This window comes from Salvia miltiorrhiza, chromosome 1 (assembly GCF_028751815.1).
Source record: "Salvia miltiorrhiza cultivar Shanhuang (shh) chromosome 1, IMPLAD_Smil_shh, whole genome shotgun sequence".
NCBI lineage: Eukaryota > Viridiplantae > Streptophyta > Magnoliopsida > Lamiales > Lamiaceae > Salvia > Salvia miltiorrhiza.
In genome coordinates this window covers 35,304,530-35,327,855 of record NC_080387.1, presented here as the reverse complement: position 1 = coordinate 35,327,855, position 23,326 = coordinate 35,304,530, and the positions used below count along the sequence as shown (strand labels likewise).

The window sequence follows — 23,326 nt, the reverse complement described above, 5'->3', positions numbered from 1 at the left end:
ATTCTTCATTTTTAGGATGAATAATACTATCATATCAAAAATAGAGAGATAATATTATTCCTCTTTCTAGTTAAAAGAATGAATGCAAAATGGTAAAGTTCTCTTTGGTAGAAAATAAGGGAAATGAAATGTTGCTTTTAAAGGGAAATTTATTTGTTATTCATTTTTTTCTCATGACAATTTTATCAATCAAAGAAAACATACCATATAAATATATTTATTTTAAGGGCAAATAGCGTCAAAATCCCTATAGTTTCCCCGAATTCGCATTTTTCCCTCGATCTTTAAATTTCTTGTTAAAATCCTTGAACTTAATTCCGATTCTCGTTTTTTCTTTAATGACGTTTTTCGGCAACTAATTGCACTGACGTGTCACCTATGTGACAAGCTTGTGCTGAGTTATTAAATTAGGACCAAAACATCGTCGTTTTATACACGAACAGTCTCCTTCTCTGTCATCGCCGTCAGAATCGCAGCTTCCGACCGAGGTTCTTTATTGAAATCGGCGCACTCGTGTATAAAACCCTAGGTAAATTGAACGATGAAGGCGGTGGAGCAGAAGGTGTGACAGGGCGGGGGCAATTCTGGTAGAAGAAACTATTGGCGGGGCATTATAGGCAACGTAATTCTCAAGAGAAACGGTGAGCTCGGACGAATCGGAGGGGAGGGTCGGTGGAGCAGCGGTGGTGGATGAGGAGGAGCTGCGAGTGAGGGGGTAGTGGAACGTGTGGGGTAGAGAGAGTGGGGAAGGGCAATTCAGGTAGTGAGAGAAGAGAATCGAATGAGGGAGGCGGTGGTTAGGGTTGAAATGGCAGGGGACGAAGGTAGCAGTGGCGGTGGAGGTTTCGGCGTGGATTGGTGTTGGGAGGGATCGGAGGGCAGTGGCAGAGAGATTTGAGGTCCGAGAGAGCAGTGGTAACAGACGGCGGTGGCGGTGGCGGTGGCGGAGGCAAAGTTCCGGTGGGATGATGAAGATGAAGACATGGATTAGGTGTTTCTTTTTTCTCAAGAACCCTAATTTGAGAATGAATTCAATTTTTCGATTGGATTTCATTTAATTCCCTAAATAGACATAATACTACATCGTTTCACGTTATAACTTAAACTATGTCGTTTGCTTCGCCGAAAACTTAATCCTACGTGGATTTCCAATAGCCATGTCAGCATTAGTTAAATTGCCGATCAATTTTATGGGAAAAACGAGAATCGGAATTGAGTTCAAGGATTTGAACAATAAATTTAAAGGTTTAAAAAAAATGCGAATTCGAGGAAACTATAGGGATTTTGGCGCTATTTGTCCTTATTTTAATTATAAATTTATCATAAGAAAATTATGGTCTTTATAATATTTTATTAATAAATAAAAAATAATACTCCCTCCGTCCCACTCAAGACGCAACATTGCTTTTGGGCACAAGATTTAAGGAGTCATATATTAAGGAGTGATAAAGTAGGAGAGAAGAAGTAATAAAGTGATAAAGTAGGAGAGAGAATGTAATAAGAAAATATTTAATTAGTGATAAAGTAAGAAAGAGAAAATAAAAAAGTGATAAAGTAGGAGAGAGAATGTAATAAGAAAATATTTAATTAGTGTTAGTTTTTGCCAAATAAAGAATGTAGCATCTTGGTTGGGACGGCCCAAAAAGGAAAATGTTGCATCTTGGGTGGGACGGAGGGAGTAATTTTTTTAAGTGAAAATAGAAAATTAGAAAAGATAAAACTATCGTTTATATAAAACTAGTACATTCGCCCGTGCGATGCACGGTGAACATAGTTTTGCATCAAAATTAAACGATGTAGTGTGTGTATCGGTTAAGCGATTAGGGGTTAATGTCTAAAATCGAAGGTCTTGGGTTCGAGCCCCCTGTGGCGTGGCCTTTAAATTTCTTTATTTAATCATGTTAATTTATCAAAAATAAATAAATTAAATGATATATCAAATAAATAAAAAATAAATATTAAATATAGTTAGAATATAAGTAAATGTAAATTATTTTTTCTTCAAAAATAAAATAATCTACAACAATTAATCAGTAAAAATCCTTAATTATTTTATAATTTTGAAAAGTATCGTTTTTAATTTTCCATCTATTTGATGGAAAACTTTATTTTCTTCCCTAAAATTATAGAATAAACACATCATTCAAATTAAAATAAACGAAGAAATAATAAAAAAAGAATTTTCACATCACAATATATATTTTTAAAACATGAGCTAATCATGCATAAAATTATTTTTTCAAACTTAGCTCATTACCAATGTCATCTTATTAGAAAAGCTTCAATTGATAAGTAGGAAAATAAATTATATTATTAAAATTTATTAGAATACTAATAAAAGAGTTGAATAATTATTTGATACCAAATCAAAGATCTTGCATTTATCTTTAATTTAAGATATATATAGAATATTTTTTATAAATAAAATTTAATTTTTTTAAAAAATCATCAAAATATGAAAGAGAGAGAGACAAAGAGTATCTATCTATTATACTAAAGGAGAGTTGCATCCTAAAATTTTCCCGCCAAAAATGCATGCAAACTCATGCAGATACATGCTCTGTTGCTATTTTAATAATGACACAAATTACTATGTTAATGCTATTTTAATGATGACACAAATAAATTTGTAAATACAGCCCACTACAAATACACGCATGCAGCCCACTATCACATTTTCCCAAACAAAGTCATCATTTACTTATTAAAATAAGTTGGTACTAAATCATGTAGTGAAGACTTATTTATTGCAGCAAAACTATATCCAAGTTAGCCGAAATTTAAATACACTCACACTACAAAAAGTAATAAATCAAATAAACAAAAGCAAAAACAAGTCAGCCGCAAAAGTGCCAGCCCAACCCAAAAAATGTTTAAAATTTTCAGAAACCCTATGCGTCTCTTGCTCTCCCCAATAAAAAGTAATGCAACCATCTCTTCAAATACTCCCAATCCATATCCATATCCAATTGTAATACATCTGCAGCACAATTGTAATACATCTGCAGCAAAAAAAGAAAGAAAATATTTCATTCCTCACGTTTTCAGTAAGTTCAAAGCAAATAGTTGATGTTCAAAACTATTACTTACATACATGTATTCTAACATTGAATATCATGCAGATTCAACGTTGAAGCTCTACAATGGTCGGGATGTGGTCACTCTTTAATGAGCTTCGCCCCTTAGCAATGTCGCCTGCAGTTAAAGCTAGGTTAATAAGATGTTATGGCATGCCATCCTCCAAACATGAGGAGCTAAATAGCTTTGAATGCATATTTCATGATATGGAGGTATGTATTAAATAAAACATGGAGTATAACTTATATTTTATTTGCATGCCATCCTCCAAACATGGAGTATAACTTATATTTTATTTGTATGTCTTATTATGTAGTAGTATCTTGAAAAGAAAACTGTTTTTTTTTTCTTCGAAGGCTGTCACTCTTTGATATTCGGGCCCTGATTTTTGTACTACAACAATTTCAGTGAGGTTTATTAAAATTATTGTCTTTTTTTAATTTCTACTTATATGCATAGTAGGAAATAATAGTAATGAATAATAGGACAAAGCAAGCATAACATATAAATTATAATCAGCACATATATATTGACATAGTAAGTATGTGGATAATCAATATTCTAATGATTATCATCAATAAAATATGCAAACTAATACAACCTTTGACTTTCTTAGTTCATGAACATCTGAAATTGTTGTAGTACTCAGTTTGGATTCTGATACACTATTTGAGAATGGATAATTCATTTCAGAATAACATGATTATAATGAAATACTTATTACTTACTTTATAATGAATGGTGCAGGGAACTAGGTATCATTTTACAGCACCAAAACATATAGCATCCAAGTTCAGCTCTAAGTTTCAAGAGGGAGAACATTATGCCATGCGAAACTTCGGCATTACACATAACATATCCAAGTATAGAGTCACTTCACATAAGTATAAAGCTACTTTTTATGGAAACACTGAGGTGCGAGTTGAAACTAATCAAAGTTTTCCTAACCTCATCTATGCATTCAAATCCTTTGATGAGATTCAAGCCATCGAAAACATTGCGGAGGCTGTTCCGATTGGTAATTATAGAAAAGTCTTATGTTTTTTCATGTATTTCTATTTTTACTCCCAATATTTTATAATAGAATTGATGTATGCAGATGTGATTGGTAGAATTATTTCGAATCCTAATCCACAGAAAATCACAACACGAGATGGAAAAGAAAAAAAACTCTTAGATCTCATTCTAGAAGATACTGAGTGAGTTATTCTGTACAGATTCTGTGTACATTAATAAACTACAACTTTTGTGTTTTGTTGTTCCTTAAATGTACTTTTGTTTGAAGGGGAAAAAGAATCTCATGTACTATATGGGATGATTATGTTGATGAATTCATCAAAAAATATGAAGAACGCGAATTGGATGCCAACATTATCATAATACAATTTTGTAGGCTGAGTATGTATCAAGGTAAATAAAAATTAAATTTTATTTTTTGTACTGAACTTTAACTTTATGTTGGTAAGTTATTTTTGTATCAAGGTAAGTTCATGTTTGTAATTATAACTTAAAGGAGTATTTAATATCTAATCTTCTGTTTAATATTTAATATGGTAGGTGTTGTTAGAGTGCAGAATGGATATAGAGTTACAAAAATTTTGTTGAATGCTGATATACCCGAAGTTCATGAATTCAAGGAGAGGTATCTATCATTCACCTAATTGGTAGCTCACCATTCTTAATTGATTGATGCCCAGCCATTTGTAATTGACTCATGTGTAACCTTATTTTTTTAAAAAAAGGCTTACTCACTCCAGCTTATGCACTAAAATTATTGTCAATACTTCACAACAAACAAGTTGTACCGTTAATGATGAGCTCGAGGCTGGAGTTACTGTGACAACCATAAAAGAGCTTTGTGAAAATTCAGAGGTTAGAAAACTGAACTCTATTTAATTACATACAGTCTTTTATTATGCATATTTTGTTATAATTAAATCCTATGTGTGATTTGATTAGGGTGGAAGCTTTTGGATATGTGGAACTGTGGTGAATATTGATGGAGCGGGAGATTGGTTTTACATATCATGCAAAAAGTGTTCGAAAAAAATTGAGAAGTTAGAACACCGATTCTATTGTAAGAATTGCAGCAACTTTAGCGAGTCTGGGGAGATGAAGTATAAGATTATAATAAATGTTGCGGATGAGTCTAGCAGTTCACCATTTGTGTTATGGGATAGGGAGTGTAAAAATGTGATAGGAAAACCAGCTGCTGAAGTTAAAGTTCAGACGACGACAGAGGTACATTTTTTTTTTGAAAAAATTATAAGTATGTAATACCTTCATAAACACAGGTTTCCTGCCAACTTATATCTTATATTCATTATTTTTTAAGGAGTCTGAGGTTCCAAATGAGATTCGAGACGCTTTACTACAAAAGAAATACATGTTCAAGATTAAGGTCCCTCTTGGTGAAGGGTGGAGATATAATAAAGCCTATAGTGTCTCAACTCTAGCAACAGACCCTAATGTTGTTGCTACATACTCTGCTAAGTGCTCGGACAGCCATCAATCTAATTCAGTTTCCATGCTTGAGAGTTCAAATGAGGTTATGGATACAATTGGAGAACAAACACCTGTTGCTGCTCAGTCAAGGCTTGGAGATGAGAGTGAATGGATTGATGACGGAGTAACTAAAAGAAGTCTAATGGATGAATTTTCTTCCACTAAACCAGCAAAGAAAGCTAAAATTGAAATCAAGCAAGAGAAAGACTAGATGTTGCAGCAATTAGTCTCTTTTTTTTTTGTCTAAGGCTGTCACTCTTTGATATTCGGGCAAATATCCTAAATACAGCCTGTTTTTTGTACTTGAACTCATTATTTGAGGTTTATTAAAATTATTGTCTTTTTTAAAACGATACAAGCCGTGCATACCACAACGAAAATTTAAATACACAATAGTAGAAAAATTAAAAATCATGAGCATATATATATATATAAATTTATAGATAGATGAAATCAATGTGAGGATACTTACATCTTTTGAAGAATCGTCGTTTTCTTGCTAAACATCCCATCTAATGGTGATGTTCCCATTGGGATCCAATGGATCATACGCATCTACAATATTGCAACTGAAACTCACTATCATAACAGCTTAAAAATGATTTTTTTAAATATCAATTGAATTTGTTTCTACGCTAACACCAAGTTAATTCGAAACCAAAAGGCTAAACTCACATGCTGGTGACATAAAAACTGCACAACAGAATAAACTAATCAGCAATATTATATCTAATAATCTGTGCTTCGTAACAAACCCACATTGTATCACCTCCATTACTCTTTCTCTCACTCTCTCTTCTTCTTCTTCTTCTTTTACCTAAATCTTTTTTCATTCAATTTCTCTATAAATCACAATCCAAAGAAATGAAGTATAAGTGCCATCTCAAACTATGAAAGAGTGAAAGATCACAAATAGAGATATAAAGCACCTCCAGGAATTCATTTTATAAATTCGATGGGGGAATCACCTTCGTCTAGACTATTAAAAGTTGTTGTGAACATCTACAGTTGTTGTAGTACTCGGTTTGGATTCTGATAAGCTATTTTAGAATGGATAATTCATTTCAGAATAACATTATTTAAATACCTGTTTTAACGTGCCAATATTAAAAGAGATCTGCATCTGAAAAGGTATTCTTAAAGCCTATAATAGTTCATCTTGGGGATTACACTAATGAGTACGTATTAAAGCCTGCAAATGCAACTATGTCTTGGGCATCTAAACAGGCATTAAAAAAGACATTAATAGTTTTAAAAGCATCAACCAACAATCAACATCTAATATTGTGAACCAAAAACTCTATTGTCTCAAACAAAGAACATCAGTCAATTCAGATCTTAGAGTATTCACCCAATTTCAGTCAAGAAAAGATGAGGAAGATAACCAAGTCTACTACAATTGGGAAGCAACACAGAAAGTTTCAAACAAGTGAAGGTAAGCATGCACTATCTGTCCCCAGCCTTACTGCCCTCTTTTTTTTTAACTTAGTTGTTTTAAGTTCTAACTTCTTCTTGTATGAAGTTCGGATGGCGACATATACAATATTTTTTTTTCATTTTGATATTATTAATAATAGGTAAATAATTTTCCCAAACCAACTCAGTGAATCGTATTGTGTATTGTCTTGGCTTAAGTTTCTTGAATTCACGAGGTTTAGCTTACGGAGAATTTCAACTTTCATATTGCAATTAGAGGAACCAAATAGGGTCGAAAAAAATACTCAACACAAAGATTATTACCACGAATCCACCGCAATAAAAAATTTGAATTCGAACCTAGGTAGCCGAAGGAGCGATGCGTCTGAGGCTATAAGACGGCACATAGTTGAGATTGAGAGTAATGGGGATGGGGGGCGGTGCGATCACGGGCTTGGCGGCGCAGATGCGATGTTGGTTTACTGCTGTCTGCTGCAAGTTGTGGCGATGCATCTGTTGCGTGCTGGACTAAGCGGCAAGGTGGAAACCGGAGGGAGGAGGAGGCGAGACCGACGCACGAGTGACACGGCGCCGTCATGAAGCGAACGACGGCGAGGCGTCATAGAGAATTCATGAAGTAAAGCTCAAGCGCAAGAGAGAAGATATCTCCCAATTTTTGCAAAATAAAAGTCAATTAGGGCATTACCTACCGCATAGGATATTCCTATATTTATTTAATTTTAGCAAATAAAGATAAAAGAACAATTTCAACATATTACTCAAATCATGGTATAGTGTATAACCAATTTAGAATTGGAGAACCTATAGTGCGAATAACAGAAAATTAAATACTAAAGTAAAATTAAATAAATAAAAATTAATAGACATTATAGATAAATAGTTTGGGACTTTTTTTTACTGTACCTCCAATCTAATGCTAATATCCATTTAATTATAGTTGTATATGTATTTCTTGAAATTGAGGTGGACCTTTATTTGAATTGTGATGTATAGATATATATTTTATTTATTATTAGTTAATTAGTTAATAAAAAAATCGTTTTCTATATATAATCAGAATATATAAATAAATTATGTGAAAATAAAGAAAAATTCATTGAATGCTTTTTATTAGAGTAACGATTAATTTAATACTATAACTACACAAATTCACAAATCAATAGTAACTTCTAATTACAGTTTAGTTATATCCATTTATCATTATTAAATTTCTAAAATCTAAGTAGTCAAATTTATGTTGAATTGATGTTACATTTTTCATAATTATATTATATATTTTTTTATATGTATTGTTTTTCTCTATAGATGATTTGAGTCATCAGCCATTTAAATTGCCGCGTATTAATGTGTCTACAAGTCAACGTGGAGCACCTTTCAGAGATATAACTAATGGTAATTTCTCTTTATATTATATATACTGTGTACTTAAATTTGTTGAAATTAATCTTATGTTTCAATGCTTAAATTTGTTGCAGTTGTGGGAAGTAGTTCATCTTCTCGGAATAACACATTTCAAGTGAATGAATCATGTCCCTCACAAGATCATATAATTCACACAAGTAGTAATAAAATGTTAGATTTTATAGATTTAACGGATGAAGGCTTTGCCGGAGTTCATGCTCAAAAGTCTATGATTGCACAAGCTTTGAGTAGTAAAAGTTTCACTCCTGAAATGATGACAATTGATCCACTCATTATTAACTTAGAAGAAGGTAAACATAGCGTTATTAAGCTCAAATAAATTTTTTGAATTACAATAATAATCGTGCAATTTTAATAATTGGCAGCAGAAGATAGCAATCCTCTTCCATCAAGTGCTTGCGATGAAAGATTACCTACTACACATGATGGTAAGTTATAAGATTTATATTTGGTAAAAAAATATATATATAAGTTAATTTTATATTAATATATAAGATACTAATATAATTTACTATTTGATGTTGTTTGCTTAAAAATATAAATGTTTGCTGACCAAGAAACTTTTTGAATATCAAATTTGCATGAGAATGGTGTTTTTCGGTAGAAAAATTAGAAAGCTTTTCAGTAAGTATATAGATATGGAGGTAGTAATAAACATTAAAGTTTTAGATGCTTTCAACTAATGATAAAATTAATATGTATTTATTTTACCATAATCTTCTTGCAAATTAAGAATTTGTATTTTTAGGCACATTGGCTTCCTCAATAATGGATTGCAATCCAATTCCATCAGATATTGAAGAAGAATCTGAAAATTCTGACGATGGTTAGTAGCATTTGTTTTTTTTTTTTTTTTAATAATTCAAATGAATAGTGTTAATTTATATTTGGAAAAGCAATAATTATTATTTAAAATTAACCTTATCAAGATACTTACACATTTTTAATTTTTTGCTCAGATTCGACAGCTGATATGGAGGAGTTTTGCTCTTACAGTGCAACAAGTGGTATGTGTCCTAATTTGAACCCAAAAAAAAATTAGATTGATTTTTTTTAATTAAATTTATTGATACAATTTAAGAAGACTTTAAATATCCTACTCATAAACTATCTTTTTTTTTTTTTTTGGCAGAATATTGGGATATTGGTGACCCAATATATACATGTGAACATTGTAAAGCATACTTCTGGTTTGAAGAACGATTAAACAAAAGTTACAAGTCCAAAACCCCGAAATATTCATTATGTTGTTTGAGTGGGAAAATTGAACTTCCACGAATGAAAAGACCTCCTAAATTACTGGAGGAGTTGATTTTTGGGAACAATGTCAAAAGCAATCATTTTCTTGAAAATATTCGTTCTTACAATAGCATGTTCAGTTTCACGTCCATGGGAGGAAAAATAGATAGAAGTTTAAATACTGGCAAATCACCGTCAATGTTCCGAATGCACGGCCAAAATTATCATTTGATCGGAAGTTTGATACCACCTGAAGGTTCTCAGCCAAAATTTGCTCAATTATACATTTATGATACCCAAAATGAAGTTGCAAATAGATTACGGTCAGTGAGGTAAGTGGCCTTTAACTTATGTTATTTCATATATAATTATATTATATTATATATATATATATATATATATATTACATTTCATAACATTTTTTTTATAAAATTACAGGCAAAATGGGGATATTAATAAATTGCATGCTGAGCTTGTGGTTGAACTTAAGCAAATGTTAGATGACAATAATGTATTGGTGAAGTCTTTTAGAATGGTAAAGGAGAAGATTGAGGAGTCTCAGACATCTGAAGTTAAGCTACGACTTATTGGCAAAAGAGGAAACGATCCAAGAAGATACAATCTACCTTTAGTTTCTGAGGTTGCTGCTTTGATTGTAGGCGATTTTGATGAATCACTACAACATAGAGATATAATTGTTGAAACACAATCTGGAAAACTAAAGCGCATAAGTGAGTTGCATGCATGTTATCTTGGTTTACAATATCCACTGTTGTTCCCATATGGCGAGGATGGATACCAAGAAAATATACCATTTTCCGGCGCAAATGCTGTATCAAAGAAAGATAAGCGGAAAAGAGTCAGCTTTAGAGAGTTTTTTGCTTATCGGTTGCATGAGAGACAGAGCGAGTTACCAATAATAATGTCAACCAAGAGGTTATTTCAACAATTCATTGTTGACGCATATACAATGGTTGAATCAAATAGACTATCGTATGTGCGCAGAAATCAAAAGAAATTACGTGCTGAAATGTATAAGGGCCTTAGCGATGCATTGATAAGAGGAGAGAATGACCCGACTATGCATGGAAAACGTGTTATTTTGCCATCATCATTTACTGGAGGTGCTCGATATATGATTCAAAATTATCAAGATGCAATGGCCATTTGCCGATGGGTTGGATATCCCGATTTGTTCATCACATTCACTTGCAATCCAAAATGGCCAGAGATTGTTAGGTATGTGGAGAAAAGAGGATTGAAACCTGAAGATCGTCCAGATATCATTGCTCGAGTGTTCAAAATTAAGTTGGATAATATGATAAAGGACTTTAGAAAGAATAAAATATTTGGCACTGTCAAAGCAGGTAAATTTCCATACTACTTCTCTTCTGTTTCTATTATAAATAAAATTGCATAACTATATGTCTTACCAACTTTAAATCTATTGTTAGTTGTATATACAGTTGAATTTCAAAAGCGTGGATTACCTCATGCTCACATCTTGCTATTTTTGAGCAAAGAACATAAACATCCGACAGCCGAACACATTGATAACATTATCTCGGCAGAAATTCCTGATCCACAATATGATGGAGATTATTACAAATCAGTTCAAGATTTTATGATGCATGGTCCTTGTGGAGCAACCAATAAAAACTCTCCTTGCATGTCTAATGGTCGTTGCACTAAATATTTTCCAAAGAAGTTTATTGAGGCAAGTTCTGTTGATGAAGATGGATATCCTGTGTATAAACGTCGGGACAATGGCAGGTTTGTTGAAAAAGGTGGTGTTATATTGGATAACAGGTATGTGGTACCTCATAATAGATATCTTCTGATGAAATATGGTGCACATATAAATGTTGAATGGTGCAATCAATCTCGATCAATCAAATATTTGTTCAAGTATATAAACAAAGGTCATGATCGTGTTACGGCATCTTTCTATGAAAGTAGTAGAGATGACGAAGCTCAAAGAAATTGTGATGAAGTGAAGATGTACTATGATTGTAGATACATATCACCTTGTGAAGCAGCTTGGAGAATATTTAAGTTTGACATCCAATATAGAGATCCTGCAGTTGAGCGCTTGAGCTTTCATCTTCCTGGTGAACAAAGTGTGATATTTACAGACTCTGATCCAATAGATGTTGTACTTGATCGAGCAACTGTCAAACAAAGTATGTTTCTGTCTTGGTTTGAAGCAAATAAGAAATATCCTGAAGCAAGAGAGCTGACTTATGCTGAGTTTCCAACAAAATTTGTCTGGAAAAAAAAGAAAAGAGAATGGTGTCCACGGAAAATGAGATATGCAATTGGAAGATTAAACTATGTACCTCCTGGTTCGGGTGAATTATACTATGAAAGATGTCTACTCAATGTTGTTCGTGGTCCAAGATGTTATGAAGATATAAGATGCATAAATGGAGTTCAATATACTTCATTTCGAGATGCTTGCTATTCTCTAGGACTTCTAGACGACGACATTGAGTACATTGATGGGATCAATGAAGCAAGTCAATGGGCATCAGCAAGTTCCTTGAGAAATCTATTTGCAACTTTATTAGCGTCAGATTCTCTTGCCGTTCCAGAGAAAGTTTGGGATAAGTGTTGGAGTTTTCTTTCAGATGACATTTTGTACAATCGAAGAATTTTGCTACAACATCCAGGTATGTTTGGTAAATTATATTTTATATATGCGCGCGAACACACACACATACACACACACACACACACACATATATATATATATATATATATATATATATATATATATATACACCGCATTAGGATATTATTCCTAAAGCATATAATGTTAAGTATATGTATTTCAGTTTAGCAAAGAAAGAGAAAAGAACAATTTCATAGTATAATTAACTCAAGTCATGGTAAACGATTCTGCACACAATTGGGCTTAGTGTAGAACCAATTTAGAATTTGAGAACCTATATTGCGAATAATAGAAAAAATTAAATAAATTAAAATAATAATTGACATTATAGATAAATAGTTTGGGACCTATTTTATTGTAGTAATACTAAGTGTTAATATCCATTATTTAAATATAGTTGTATATGTATTTCTCGAAATTAAGGTGGACCTTTGTTTGAATTGTGATGTATAGATATAGATTTTATTTATTATTAGTTAATAAAAAATCATTTAGTATATATTATAACATCATATATAAATAAATTATGTGAAAATAAAGAAAATTTTGTTGAATATATGCTTTTCTTAGAAGAACGATTAATTCAATACTATAACTACACAAATTTTCACAAATTAATAGTTCTCCCTTCGTTCTGGCTATCTTAAGACCCTTTTTTGACACAAAAATTAAGAAAGTAATGTTTTGTGTATAGATGAAAAAGTGAAAAAGTAATTAAAGAGTAATTTTTTTGCCAAATAAGGAAATATCTCAAGATAAGTGGGACTCCTAAAATGGAAATTGTCTCAAGATAGATGAGATGGAAGGAGTAACTTCTAATTACAGCTTAGTTATATCCATTTATCATCATTAAATTTCTTAAATCTAAGTAGTCAAATTTATGTGGAATTGATGTTACATGTTTCATAATTATATTATATATTTATATGTATTATTATTTTTCTATATATTTATGTATATATTATAATATTATATATCATGCATTCTTTAAATTTAAATTATCTTATTAATTTATATCACAGATTTAATTCTTGCTGAGGATGAAATAAAAAATTGCGCCTTGATCGAGATTGAGAAGTTGTTGCGTAGTTTGGGTCGGAGTTTGCGTGATTTTGCAACCATGCCATTTCCGACAGATGATAACTTTCAAATCAATCAAAATAGATTGATTATTGATGAGCTACAATATGATCGTATTGCTCTTGAAGAAGAGTATCGAGATTTCTTGCAAAAGTGTACATATGAGCAACGTCATGTCCATGATAAAGTATTGAGTGCAGTAAACTCAAATTCAGGCGGGATGTTCTTTGTATATGGTTATGGAGGTACTGGTAAAACATTTGTTTGGAAGGGTTTATCAGCTGCACTGCGGTCAAAGGGTGATATTGTTATAAATGTTGCTTCAAGTGGAATAGCTTCGCTTTTGTTGCCTGGTGGAAGAACAGCTCATTCACGCTTCAAAATTCCTCTCAATCCAAATGAAGACTCAACGTGCAACATAAAACAAGGCAGTGATCTTGCAAATCTCATAATAAGAGCAAAACTCATAATTTGGGATGAAGCGCCTATGATGCATAAATTCTGTTTTGAAGCATTGGATAAAACTTTGCGTGACATAATGCGTTTTTCTTGCTCTTACAGTTATGATGTTCCATTTGGAAGGAAAACGATTGTTTTCGGGGGAGACTTCCGTCAAATTTTACCTGTCATTCCAAAAGGTACTAGACAAGATGTTGTGAATGCTACAATCAATTCTTCATATTTATGGAAGAGTTGCACTGTCTTACGATTGACAAAAAACATGAGACTTGGGAATGCACGTACAAATGAAGAGTCCATCCAATTGGAGCAATTTGCTAAGTGGATAGCAAGTGTGGGAGATGGGATACTAGGAGGTCCAAATGATGGTGAAGTGGATATTGAGCTTCCAGATGACATTCTCATTAAATATTCAGGAGATCCTATTGCTGCTATAGTCGATGAGATTTATTCATCATTCAGCAATTGCAGTGACAATCCAACCTATTTGCAGGAACGAGCTATTTTGGCACCCACACTAAATGTGATTGAGTCTATAAATCAATACATGGTTTCATTGAATGAGTGTGAAGGCAGACAATATTTGAGCTCAGATAAGACGTGCACAACAGACTCTACTTCATCGTTGCTCCATGACATACATACGCCTGAGTTCCTAAATAGTCTTAAATGTTCTGGTGTCCCCAATCATGAACTATACTTGAAAGTTGGAACTCCAGTCATGCTATTGAGGAATATAGATCATGCAAATGGCTTGTGCAATGGCACTAGATTGGTTATTACCAGATTGGGGAGTCACGTATTGGAAGCCAAAGTTATAACTGGTCATAATGCTGGAAACAAAGTTCTTATTCCAAGAATGTCACTGACACCATCAGATCCAAGATTGCCTTTCAGATTTCAGAGAAAACAATTTCCTGTCATAGTCTCTTATGCAATGACAATAAACAAAAGCCAAGGTCAATCATTAAACCATGTTGGATTATTTTTGAAAAAACCAGTTTTTAGTCATGGACAGTTGTATGTAGCAATTTCACGAGTCACAAATCGTTCTGGTTTGAAAATTTTGATTTGTGAAAATGATGGTGACTACCAAAAAAATGCTACTACAAATGTTGTATATAAGGAAGTACTGCAAAATATATAATATATGGAGTACTTTGTTTACATTGTTTTATCTATTTACCAACAATATGTTTTACGTTCAATTATTTTATTTCTCCATTTATTTCAATTTAAATTTATTTTGATATTAGATTATACAATTGAAATATAAAAACATATATGTTTAATATAAAAAATTACAAAAGAAATACTTTAAAAAATATTGACATATTTTATATATTTTAAATATCTAAAAAGTTCAATAAGTCCTCAAATAAAAAATGTTATATCGCATTGTGAGACTTTTCTAATTTTAAAAAATACACATCAATAACAACTTTATATTATTAATATTTACTAAATATAAATACACTAAATATAAAAATAAAATTACGTAAAAAAAAAGCAATAGATCCTGTGCATCGCACGGGTGTAACACTAGTAGAGAATTGAAGAATGAATATGATGAAAGAGAGGAGAGAGGAGAGAGAAAATATATGGAATTTGTTGAGTTTTATAAATACTCTTTGATTGATTCTTTAATTACAATTTTGCCACAAACTGTGTTTTGATATAATAAATAGATAAAGGAGAATAAAGAGAAAAAAAATATATTATTCTTTATTTTCTCACGATAAATATATCATCGAAGAAAACACGGCTTAAAAAATCTCTTACCAAATCAAAGTCTCCTAAACAAAATAAAACAAAATAAAATCCGAAACGTGGCTCATGCAGTCATGCCATCATCCTCTTGGGTTGAAGAATTAGCACGTTAATGTTAAAATTACCAACTATAAACTAAAATTACTTATGAACAAATTGTTCATCAACAAGCAAGTAATTGGTTTGATTTTTTTTCCCAAGATCTTTTCATGTTTGTCGCCCGTATGCAGGATTTGGATAAGAAGAGAAAAGAAACTAAATATGATGAATAAAAAGGGTTATTGGCGCCTAAATACACTAATTTTGGGGGTAGTTTTTGATTTTTGCACATGAACTTTGAAAGGTGTAAAAAAATACATGAACTTTAATTTTGTAACAATTTTATCGCAAATTCAAATACTATTAGATATTCGAACTCTATAAAAATCTTACGATTTACGGGTTTAGAGATGTTTTAGACGATATCTTTTTGAGATATCCTATGCGATGTCATTTTTTAAAACGTCCGATGAATACACGTCGATATTTCGACTTGCCATGTCAGCTTTAATTTGAGCAAAAATTGAATTTGTGACATTGTATAGGACATCTCTTAAAGATATAGTATAAAATATCTCTAAACCCGTAAATCGTAAGATTTTTATAGAGTTCAAATATCTAATATTTGAATTTGTGATAAAATTGCTACAATATTCAAGTTCACGTATTTTTTTACACCTTTTAAAATTCATGTGTGAAATCAAATTACCCCCAAAGTTGGTGTATTTAGGCGCTAATAACCCAAATAAATATAATTAGTGAGAACACCCACTTATATAAAAGTGGGTACCAAAATGATCGACTTTCTTATATATTACACTACGTTCCTATTTTATTTTTAAAGTATTCTTTTAAAAGTACACTAAATGATTATTCATATTAATAAAGGTTATTGGCACACATAAATACACGAACTTTGGATTCATTATGATTTTTTTCATAAATTTTGATAGTTGTCAAAAAATACACGAACTTTAACTCAATTTTTTTTGTTTTCCACGATATATATTATTATTATAAAATTGATCCAAATAATTCTTTTATTTTATTTTTTTCAAAACAATGTCGTTTTAATTAAGAAATACTCCATATTTTAAAATAAAAAAAAATCATGTCGACATGAATAATTGTCATCTATCATTAATTAAATTAATTAAGATAGCTAGTTAATTATAAAAGAATTATTTGGATCACTTTTTTATAATAATATATTTCGTGGGGGGAAAAAAGTAAGCCAAAATTTGTATACTTTTTGATAATTCTCAAAGTTCGTGAGAAAATAAAATGAATAAAAATTTGTATATTTTTTTTTATAATTTTCTAAATTTATCAAAAAAAAAATTAAAATGAACCCAAAATTTATGTATTTAAGCGCCAACCACCATATTAATAAAAATTGATTTGATTGTTTCAAACATTAAGGGGGGTGTATTCGTTGTGGAGTTTAATAGATTTCTATGGATTTTAAAAGTCTGAGTGTATTCGTTCCAGACTTTTAAAAGTCTGCAGAAATCTGGGTGTATTCGTTCAAGACTTTTAAAAGTCCATATAAATCTGGGTGTATTCGTTTCAGACTTTTTAAAATCCATACAAATCTAGGTGTATTCGTTATTCCGTTGACTTCAAATTCGGAATGACTTTCATGGATTTCATCCAAAAAATACACACGACGAAATCCGGCCAAGAACCACGAGAATTGAAATCCATGGAGTTTTGAGCGAGCGCTGAGTTCCAGCGGCCGCGGCCAAGAAGCCAGCGACCGCTGGAACTCAGCCACCGTTGAGAGAGTTCAGCAGGCGCTGGATTTGAGCATGCGTTGGGTTCAATGTGTTATTATTGTCTAGCGTGTCTGAGTTTTTGAAGGGATGATAACAGTCGTCTAGTTTCTGTATCAATCTCCCAAGTTTTCAGGTAATTCACAAAGAATATTTGCTTGATTTCCTCAACTGTTCTTTCACTAAAATGAATAAAACTGAATATATTAGTGAAATATAATGAAAAATTAAATAAAAATACAAGAAAGTTGGCAACAGCAAAAGTCAGCAACACCACTTCCTCCTCAGTATTCACAAATAGATAGATAGATACAGAAGGCGAGTCATCTACTGATATACAAACTAGTAATTAATGAAGATGAAAAAATGAATGTCATGGTAAGGTTGGGGGCCTGTCAAAACTTGTTCTATCTGAGAAATGCGCACAGTTATCATTGTGCATGCATTTGCTGCAATATTCATTTCCTCCTCGATCTCTAGAGGGGTAGTTATAATATGATTGAGAGTGAGTGGAGTAATCTGGTTGGAATCGTGGCCCAGACCTCAAGGGCGGGTTGGGAGCTAGACCTATAGCCGGAGTGGGTGTGGTAGTATTGAGGAGGAAGCTGGTGATGAGGAGAATAATGGATGCTGTTTTGCAGTGCGATGTTGAGGAGGTTGGATATGCTGGGAGAGCTTTGGAACCCAGCGCTCGCTGGATTCCCAGCGGTCGCTGGGTTTCCAGCGGTGCTGGGACTCAGCGGGCGTTGGCATCATGGATTTCAATTCCAGAATTATCCCCTAAATTCTTCGAAAATCAGTGAAAATCGGGGTGAAATCCAACCACGAATTCTTTGAAAGTCGTCTGGAATCTATGTGAATTCCATGGAATTTAAATTCCATGGACTTTTTAAAGTCTGTGGAAATCCACAACGAATACACCCCCCTAAATTCCTCCCACTAACACATACTGAAATCTCCTCTCTCTAATACGTAAACAGTCTCTCCCTGTTAGTCATGCACGCTTAGATAAAAGGAAACTATATCACTCTCCTCATTCTTCACACCACAATCCGAAATTATTTATGTAATATTATACTCTAGTTTACTTCATTCGTTCTTAAAACATATTCTTTTATTTATTTTTTTTGTTCATTTTTAAAACATTTTTGTTGTTAATTTTTGGAAACAATTCCACTAACTATTATCCTTTCAATTCTCACATATTTATATCAATTATCACAAATTGATTCATTATTTTTTATTTTAATTGATCTATTAGTCACTATCATCACTTTTTATATCATCATTTTTAAATTTGTGGAATTCTTTTTTCATTCATCAAATACATAACTAATTTCTATTACACATAGAGACAAGGGGAGTACAATTTTCAAACTAAAACGTTTAGAATTTCGAGTGAAATGCTATAAATTAAAATGGAATATTGCATAAATATTTTATCGTGAATAAGGGGGAGAGGGATCCCCCAAAATCCAAATAGAGAAGTCGAAAATCTTTTTTTTTAGGAGAGAAGTCGAAAATCTTCTTCATGGCAATTCGGCCATTTCCGAACCTGTCTTTCCCTTTAGATGGGGTAGAAAATGGGGAGAGATAATTATTTTATATTACACAGGGTACAAAAGTAATTAAAAGTTTATGTAAATGTGTGTCGTTTGTAACATAATAAATTAATAATCAACATCAAATCAATTTATTTTATTAAAAATATATTTTTTTAAAATACTTCATCCGTACTGATATCGTTTTCATTTCTATTATTTTCATAATGTCCACAGTATTACTTTCACTTTAATTTATAGTAATAGAATTTTCAAAGTCCATTCACAACAATAGTACTCACTACTATCTATCGCTTTCTTAAAATATGTGTCATTCACAAAGTGGAAACGATATCGTGGGCACGCATTTGATATGAATTGGATAAAAGTGAAAAATGAAATCATACTCACTTCATCCTATAAAATAGGGTTAAGTGAACACCCCTAGAGCGTAGCCCTCCCCATTTTCGATCTTGGCCCAAATAAACCCCTAGAGTCCATGAAAAAAGTACATTTAAACCCAGCAAAAAAATGGCCGTTTTATCGCCGGGAACTTTTTTTTTTTTTTTTTTTTAATTTCTCTGCGAATTAACTGGGATCGGTCGAAGATGGCATCGGTGTGCGTTAACAACATCAAAATGTCGCCGGAGAGCTTTCTCGATTGTCCTCCGGCGACTTTCCCCTCGAAACTCGCCGCCAATAGGTCGTCTCCAAAGCGGCTGCCGATGGTACACAATGCTGATGAGGAGAAGCTAGAAGAGCCAGATCCGAAGGTCTCCAGCAAGGATTTCGTTGATTTCGAGTTTTGCCTCGAAGATCCGGTCGCAATGCTTTTCACTGACGAAAAACTCGTGTCGTTGCAACTCTCCTCCATTCGGCACTCGATGACGTCAGTTCCGGTGTTTTCTATAGGTGGCTTCTCACCGGAAGGAAAGCTGTGCGGTGGAGCTTCGAGAAAGAGAGAGAGAGAGAGAGAGAAATCCGCTTTTGCCACGTGTCTGTGCGTGGAAATTTGGGGAAAATAATTTTTAAATAACCCACTTTATTTAAATAATTTTCACTCACTAACCCACTTTATCTACTTTCTACATATTTCTTAATTTTCGTGTCAAAAAATAATAATGGAACAAATAAAAATATTAGGAGTCACAATTTTGTAAGAATTAAATATTCATTTTTATTCAAATAAATTATTTTTAATGGAACGATCTACAGTAAAAGACGAGCCATGTTGGTTGCAGATGGGATCCTCTGTCCCACAATATTATGTGTACCATGTGTACCACTCTTCATTTCTTTATTTTATAAATTGTTTTTTATAAAAATAAAAATTATTATTATATTATAAACTCTAATTAGTATTTATCATTGAAAAATTAAAATTTTAAAAATTATATACCCTAACTTTGAATTAATGAACCCAAATAATCTATTATTAATTCAAATAAATGTAAAAAAATATTTATAAACCCTAAATGGATGAGTGAACCCTTGTTAATTATCTTTATATTATATAAAAGCATAATAAAGTAAAATTGAATAAAAAATAATTTATAAATATAAAGAAATAAAGAGTGGTACACACTATATTTTGGGACAGAGGATCTCATTTGTGTTGGTAGAGGATCGAGTAAATTTACGGGGAAAGCCAAAATGCAAAAGGCAACGGCTGTTCCCAATTTAACGGAGGTTAAATGTCCCGGATTGCGTGAAAGTGACGTGACAGTGAGGCGCGTGCGATTGAACAAGCTGACGTGTCCTGACAGAAACACAAGGGTTGGAGCTGGCTTTCAGCTACATTGTCCGTCTAATATCATTAACCACATTCAAAATCCAAACCCACATTGTCTATCAAAAACTATTATCTCTAAGCTCATGCATCAAAGTTTTTTTTTTCAAAAATATAGTACTCCCTCCGTCCCAATAATGAAGACACACTTCATTTGGGCACGGAGATTAAGGAAGGATAGATTAGAGAGTTTAATGTAGATTTTAAATGTGTGGACCAAAGAGTTTAATGTTGACTATATTATGCAATTTCTCTCTCAACGCTTTCCTCTATTTTCTTCTCTCTAATTCGCCGGCTGCAGACAGTGGCGATGGTGGTGCTTGTAATGAGACTGGTGCTTTCTTGGGAGGTTTTATGATTATGGAGTCCTGTCAATTTGCAGATGGAAATTAATGGTAAGTGTGACCATATACAAAATTGAAAGACTGAAACCAAATTGAAAGAGAAAATACTTCAATCTCAAAATTTTAAATTTCAAACAAGATTTCAAGAATTTTCAGAAGCCAAAACTACTTAAAAACCTAAACCCAAACCTTCAATTTGGGGAAGAGGTTGGATTTCAGGCGAGGAGACGCGAGGTGATGAATCGGGCAAGGTGTCGGTGGTTGAGCCGGCGGGATGTAGGGCTAGGGCTCAGGGCGGTGGTGGTTGTGCGATGGTTGCTGCCATCGGAGAGAGAGAGGACGGAGCCGCGGCGATGGATCTGGTTGAAGAGAGAGGAGAGCCGGCGGCGCAAGCTGTTGGTGTGTTCGTCGGCAGCGTAAGGGAGGGCGTGGGAAAGGCGCCGCTGTTGTCGCTGGAATTTCTGGTGGTTCAGTAGATCTAGGTGGTCTAGGAAGGGCGCCGCTGTTGTCGGCGGAATTTCTGGGGGAGTCTTCTTGTTGTGAGGGAGTGGACGGAGGGGCGACGGTGTTCGGCGGTGGCCTTGGCTCGCCGGCGGCGACTTCACCGAGAAAGGGAAGGAGATGGGCGGCGGATTTGGGTGTGTTCCAGAAATGGGGCAGTGGGTTTGGGAGATAATGGGTTAGATAGTTTAGGGTTTCAAGTTTTATAGTGTAATTAGGGTAGGATTAATTAAATGTAATATACCTTAATTTTTTCCAAAAATAGAATGTGTCTTTATTATTGGGACAACCCAATAAGGAAAGTGTGTCTTCAATAATGGGACGGAGGGAGTACTAGTTTAAATTCAGTTAATATTATGCGAGTTGCATTTAATTCAGTATTAATTTAATTATTACTTAATTTATTTATTACCCCCTTCATCCTTCAAACATCTTCATCTCTTTCTATTTTGGTCTATCCCTAAAATATCTTCCTAACCTACTTTTGGAAATAATTTCATTCACTATTACAATTACAATTTTCATTTTTTGTCGAACTCATTCTCCACTCATCTAATACACAACTAATTTTTATTAAAATCAATGTCACTTTCCCTTAAGAAGATGTTTGAGGGAGAGAAGGAGATATTTGAGGGAGAGAATGAGTAATATAAGTTAGTATTTATGACATACTCCCTCCGTCCCGGCTTTTGGTATCCAGTTGAGAACGACACGAGTTTTAATAAAGTGATTGATGTGTTGTGAGTGGAATAAGGGTCCCACATTTTATGTGAGAGTTAAAATAATTAAAGTGGAGTAAGGGCCCCACCTACTTTTACCAAAAATAGAAATGTATACTAAAATGTGGGACGGCCAAAAAATAAAAGTTGGATACTAAAAGCTGGGACGGAGGGAGTATTATACATGTCCATGGGTCCTACTATTGATGTTTCAGATATCATTTTGAATTATTCTATTATTATTATTATTATTATCTTATTTCCATAAAAAGTATTTTTTAGAAAGTGGGAGTCCTAATATTGTATCGAAGGGAGTATCTGTATCTATAGAATAATGAACACTATCTATCATTCATAATATAATCACTGTATTCAAACGGGGTAACATCTGGTGAATTTATTATTTATAAAGCAATTTCAAAAAAAATACGTAGAAAATTGTATGACGTGGCGAAAAGATTTCCCGGCAACCAATCACATGCCTCACACGATAAGAGAGAGGGGAATTGGCGTGCTTATGAACTTTTAGTACTATGTTTTTTTTATAAATTAATAATATTAAATAAAAAAATTAAAGATAACGCAGGTGACTCGAACCCAAGACCTTTAATCTTAGGCATCACTGAAGACCGTATTGCACTATTACGTCTTTTTATACAAGTACTATATATATATATATAGAAAACCTTGCACAAGATACTGCAAGATACCAATAATTTGATAAATTTTTCTATAAAAAAAAAAACTAAATTTTCTACATTTCCAATATAAAATATTAAAAACTTGCAAAAAATACCAACAATTTGATAATTTTTTTATAAATAATAATAATAAATATTTTGTTAAGAAGGAGCTTAAGCCTCCTTCACTCCTAGTCCACTAGAGTACGCATGCACTCTATAAAGAAATTAAATATAGCTTCAATTCCAAAAATTACTGTTTCTAAGAATAGAA

General features: G+C 32.8%; 3 protein-coding genes and 1 long non-coding RNA gene across 8 annotated transcripts; 3 read left to right on the top strand and 1 right to left on the bottom strand.

Moving 5' to 3' along the window:
* Nucleotides 1–2,714: 2,714 nt before the first annotated feature.
* On the bottom strand, nt 2,715–7,697 carry LOC131022551 (uncharacterized). Of its 3 annotated transcripts, none has more exons than XR_009101333.1 (4): nt 7,360–7,697; nt 6,056–6,152; nt 3,095–3,195; nt 2,715–3,002 (listed from the first exon to the last, which is right to left on the bottom strand). It is a non-coding gene; the product is annotated as an uncharacterized LOC131022551 (long non-coding RNA). The 3 variants fall into 3 exon arrangements; XR_009101337.1 differs by having other exon boundaries at nt 3,091–3,195; nt 6,056–6,138; XR_009101334.1 differs by having other exon boundaries at nt 6,056–6,138.
* Nucleotides 4,511–5,896, top strand: LOC131022532 (uncharacterized). 2 transcript variants are annotated; one of them, XM_057952046.1, is made up of 3 exons: nt 4,511–4,950; nt 5,046–5,319; nt 5,414–5,896. In XM_057952046.1, the coding sequence occupies exons 2-3, from the start codon at nt 5,191–5,193 to the stop codon at nt 5,792–5,794; spliced, it is 510 nt and encodes a 169-aa protein (XP_057808029.1). In that variant the 5' UTR covers nt 4,511–4,950; nt 5,046–5,190; the 3' UTR covers nt 5,795–5,896. The 2 variants fall into 2 exon arrangements, with proteins under 2 accessions (XP_057808029.1, XP_057808035.1); XM_057952052.1 differs by having other exon boundaries at nt 4,511–5,319.
* LOC131022513 (uncharacterized) lies at nt 6,165–9,674 on the top strand. Of its 2 annotated transcripts, none has more exons than XM_057952039.1 (6): nt 6,165–7,018; nt 8,326–8,412; nt 8,496–8,732; nt 8,811–8,870; nt 9,191–9,268; nt 9,402–9,674. In XM_057952039.1, exons 1-6 carry the CDS (start codon nt 6,955–6,957, stop codon nt 9,482–9,484), a joined length of 609 nt encoding a protein of 202 aa, XP_057808022.1. In that variant the 5' UTR covers nt 6,165–6,954; the 3' UTR covers nt 9,485–9,674. The 2 variants fall into 2 exon arrangements, with proteins under 2 accessions (XP_057808022.1, XP_057808021.1); XM_057952038.1 differs by having other exon boundaries at nt 8,808–8,870.
* On the top strand, nt 9,568–15,061 carry LOC131007083 (uncharacterized; the record flags this gene model as incomplete). Its single annotated transcript, XM_057934230.1, has 6 exons — nt 9,568–9,987; nt 10,154–11,048; nt 11,136–11,887; nt 12,068–12,353; nt 13,378–14,321; nt 14,460–15,061. Coding segments are annotated over 6 exons (3,879 nt in total), but the record flags the coding sequence as incomplete, so codon positions are not given.
* Nucleotides 15,062–23,326: the final 8,265 nt, after the last annotated feature.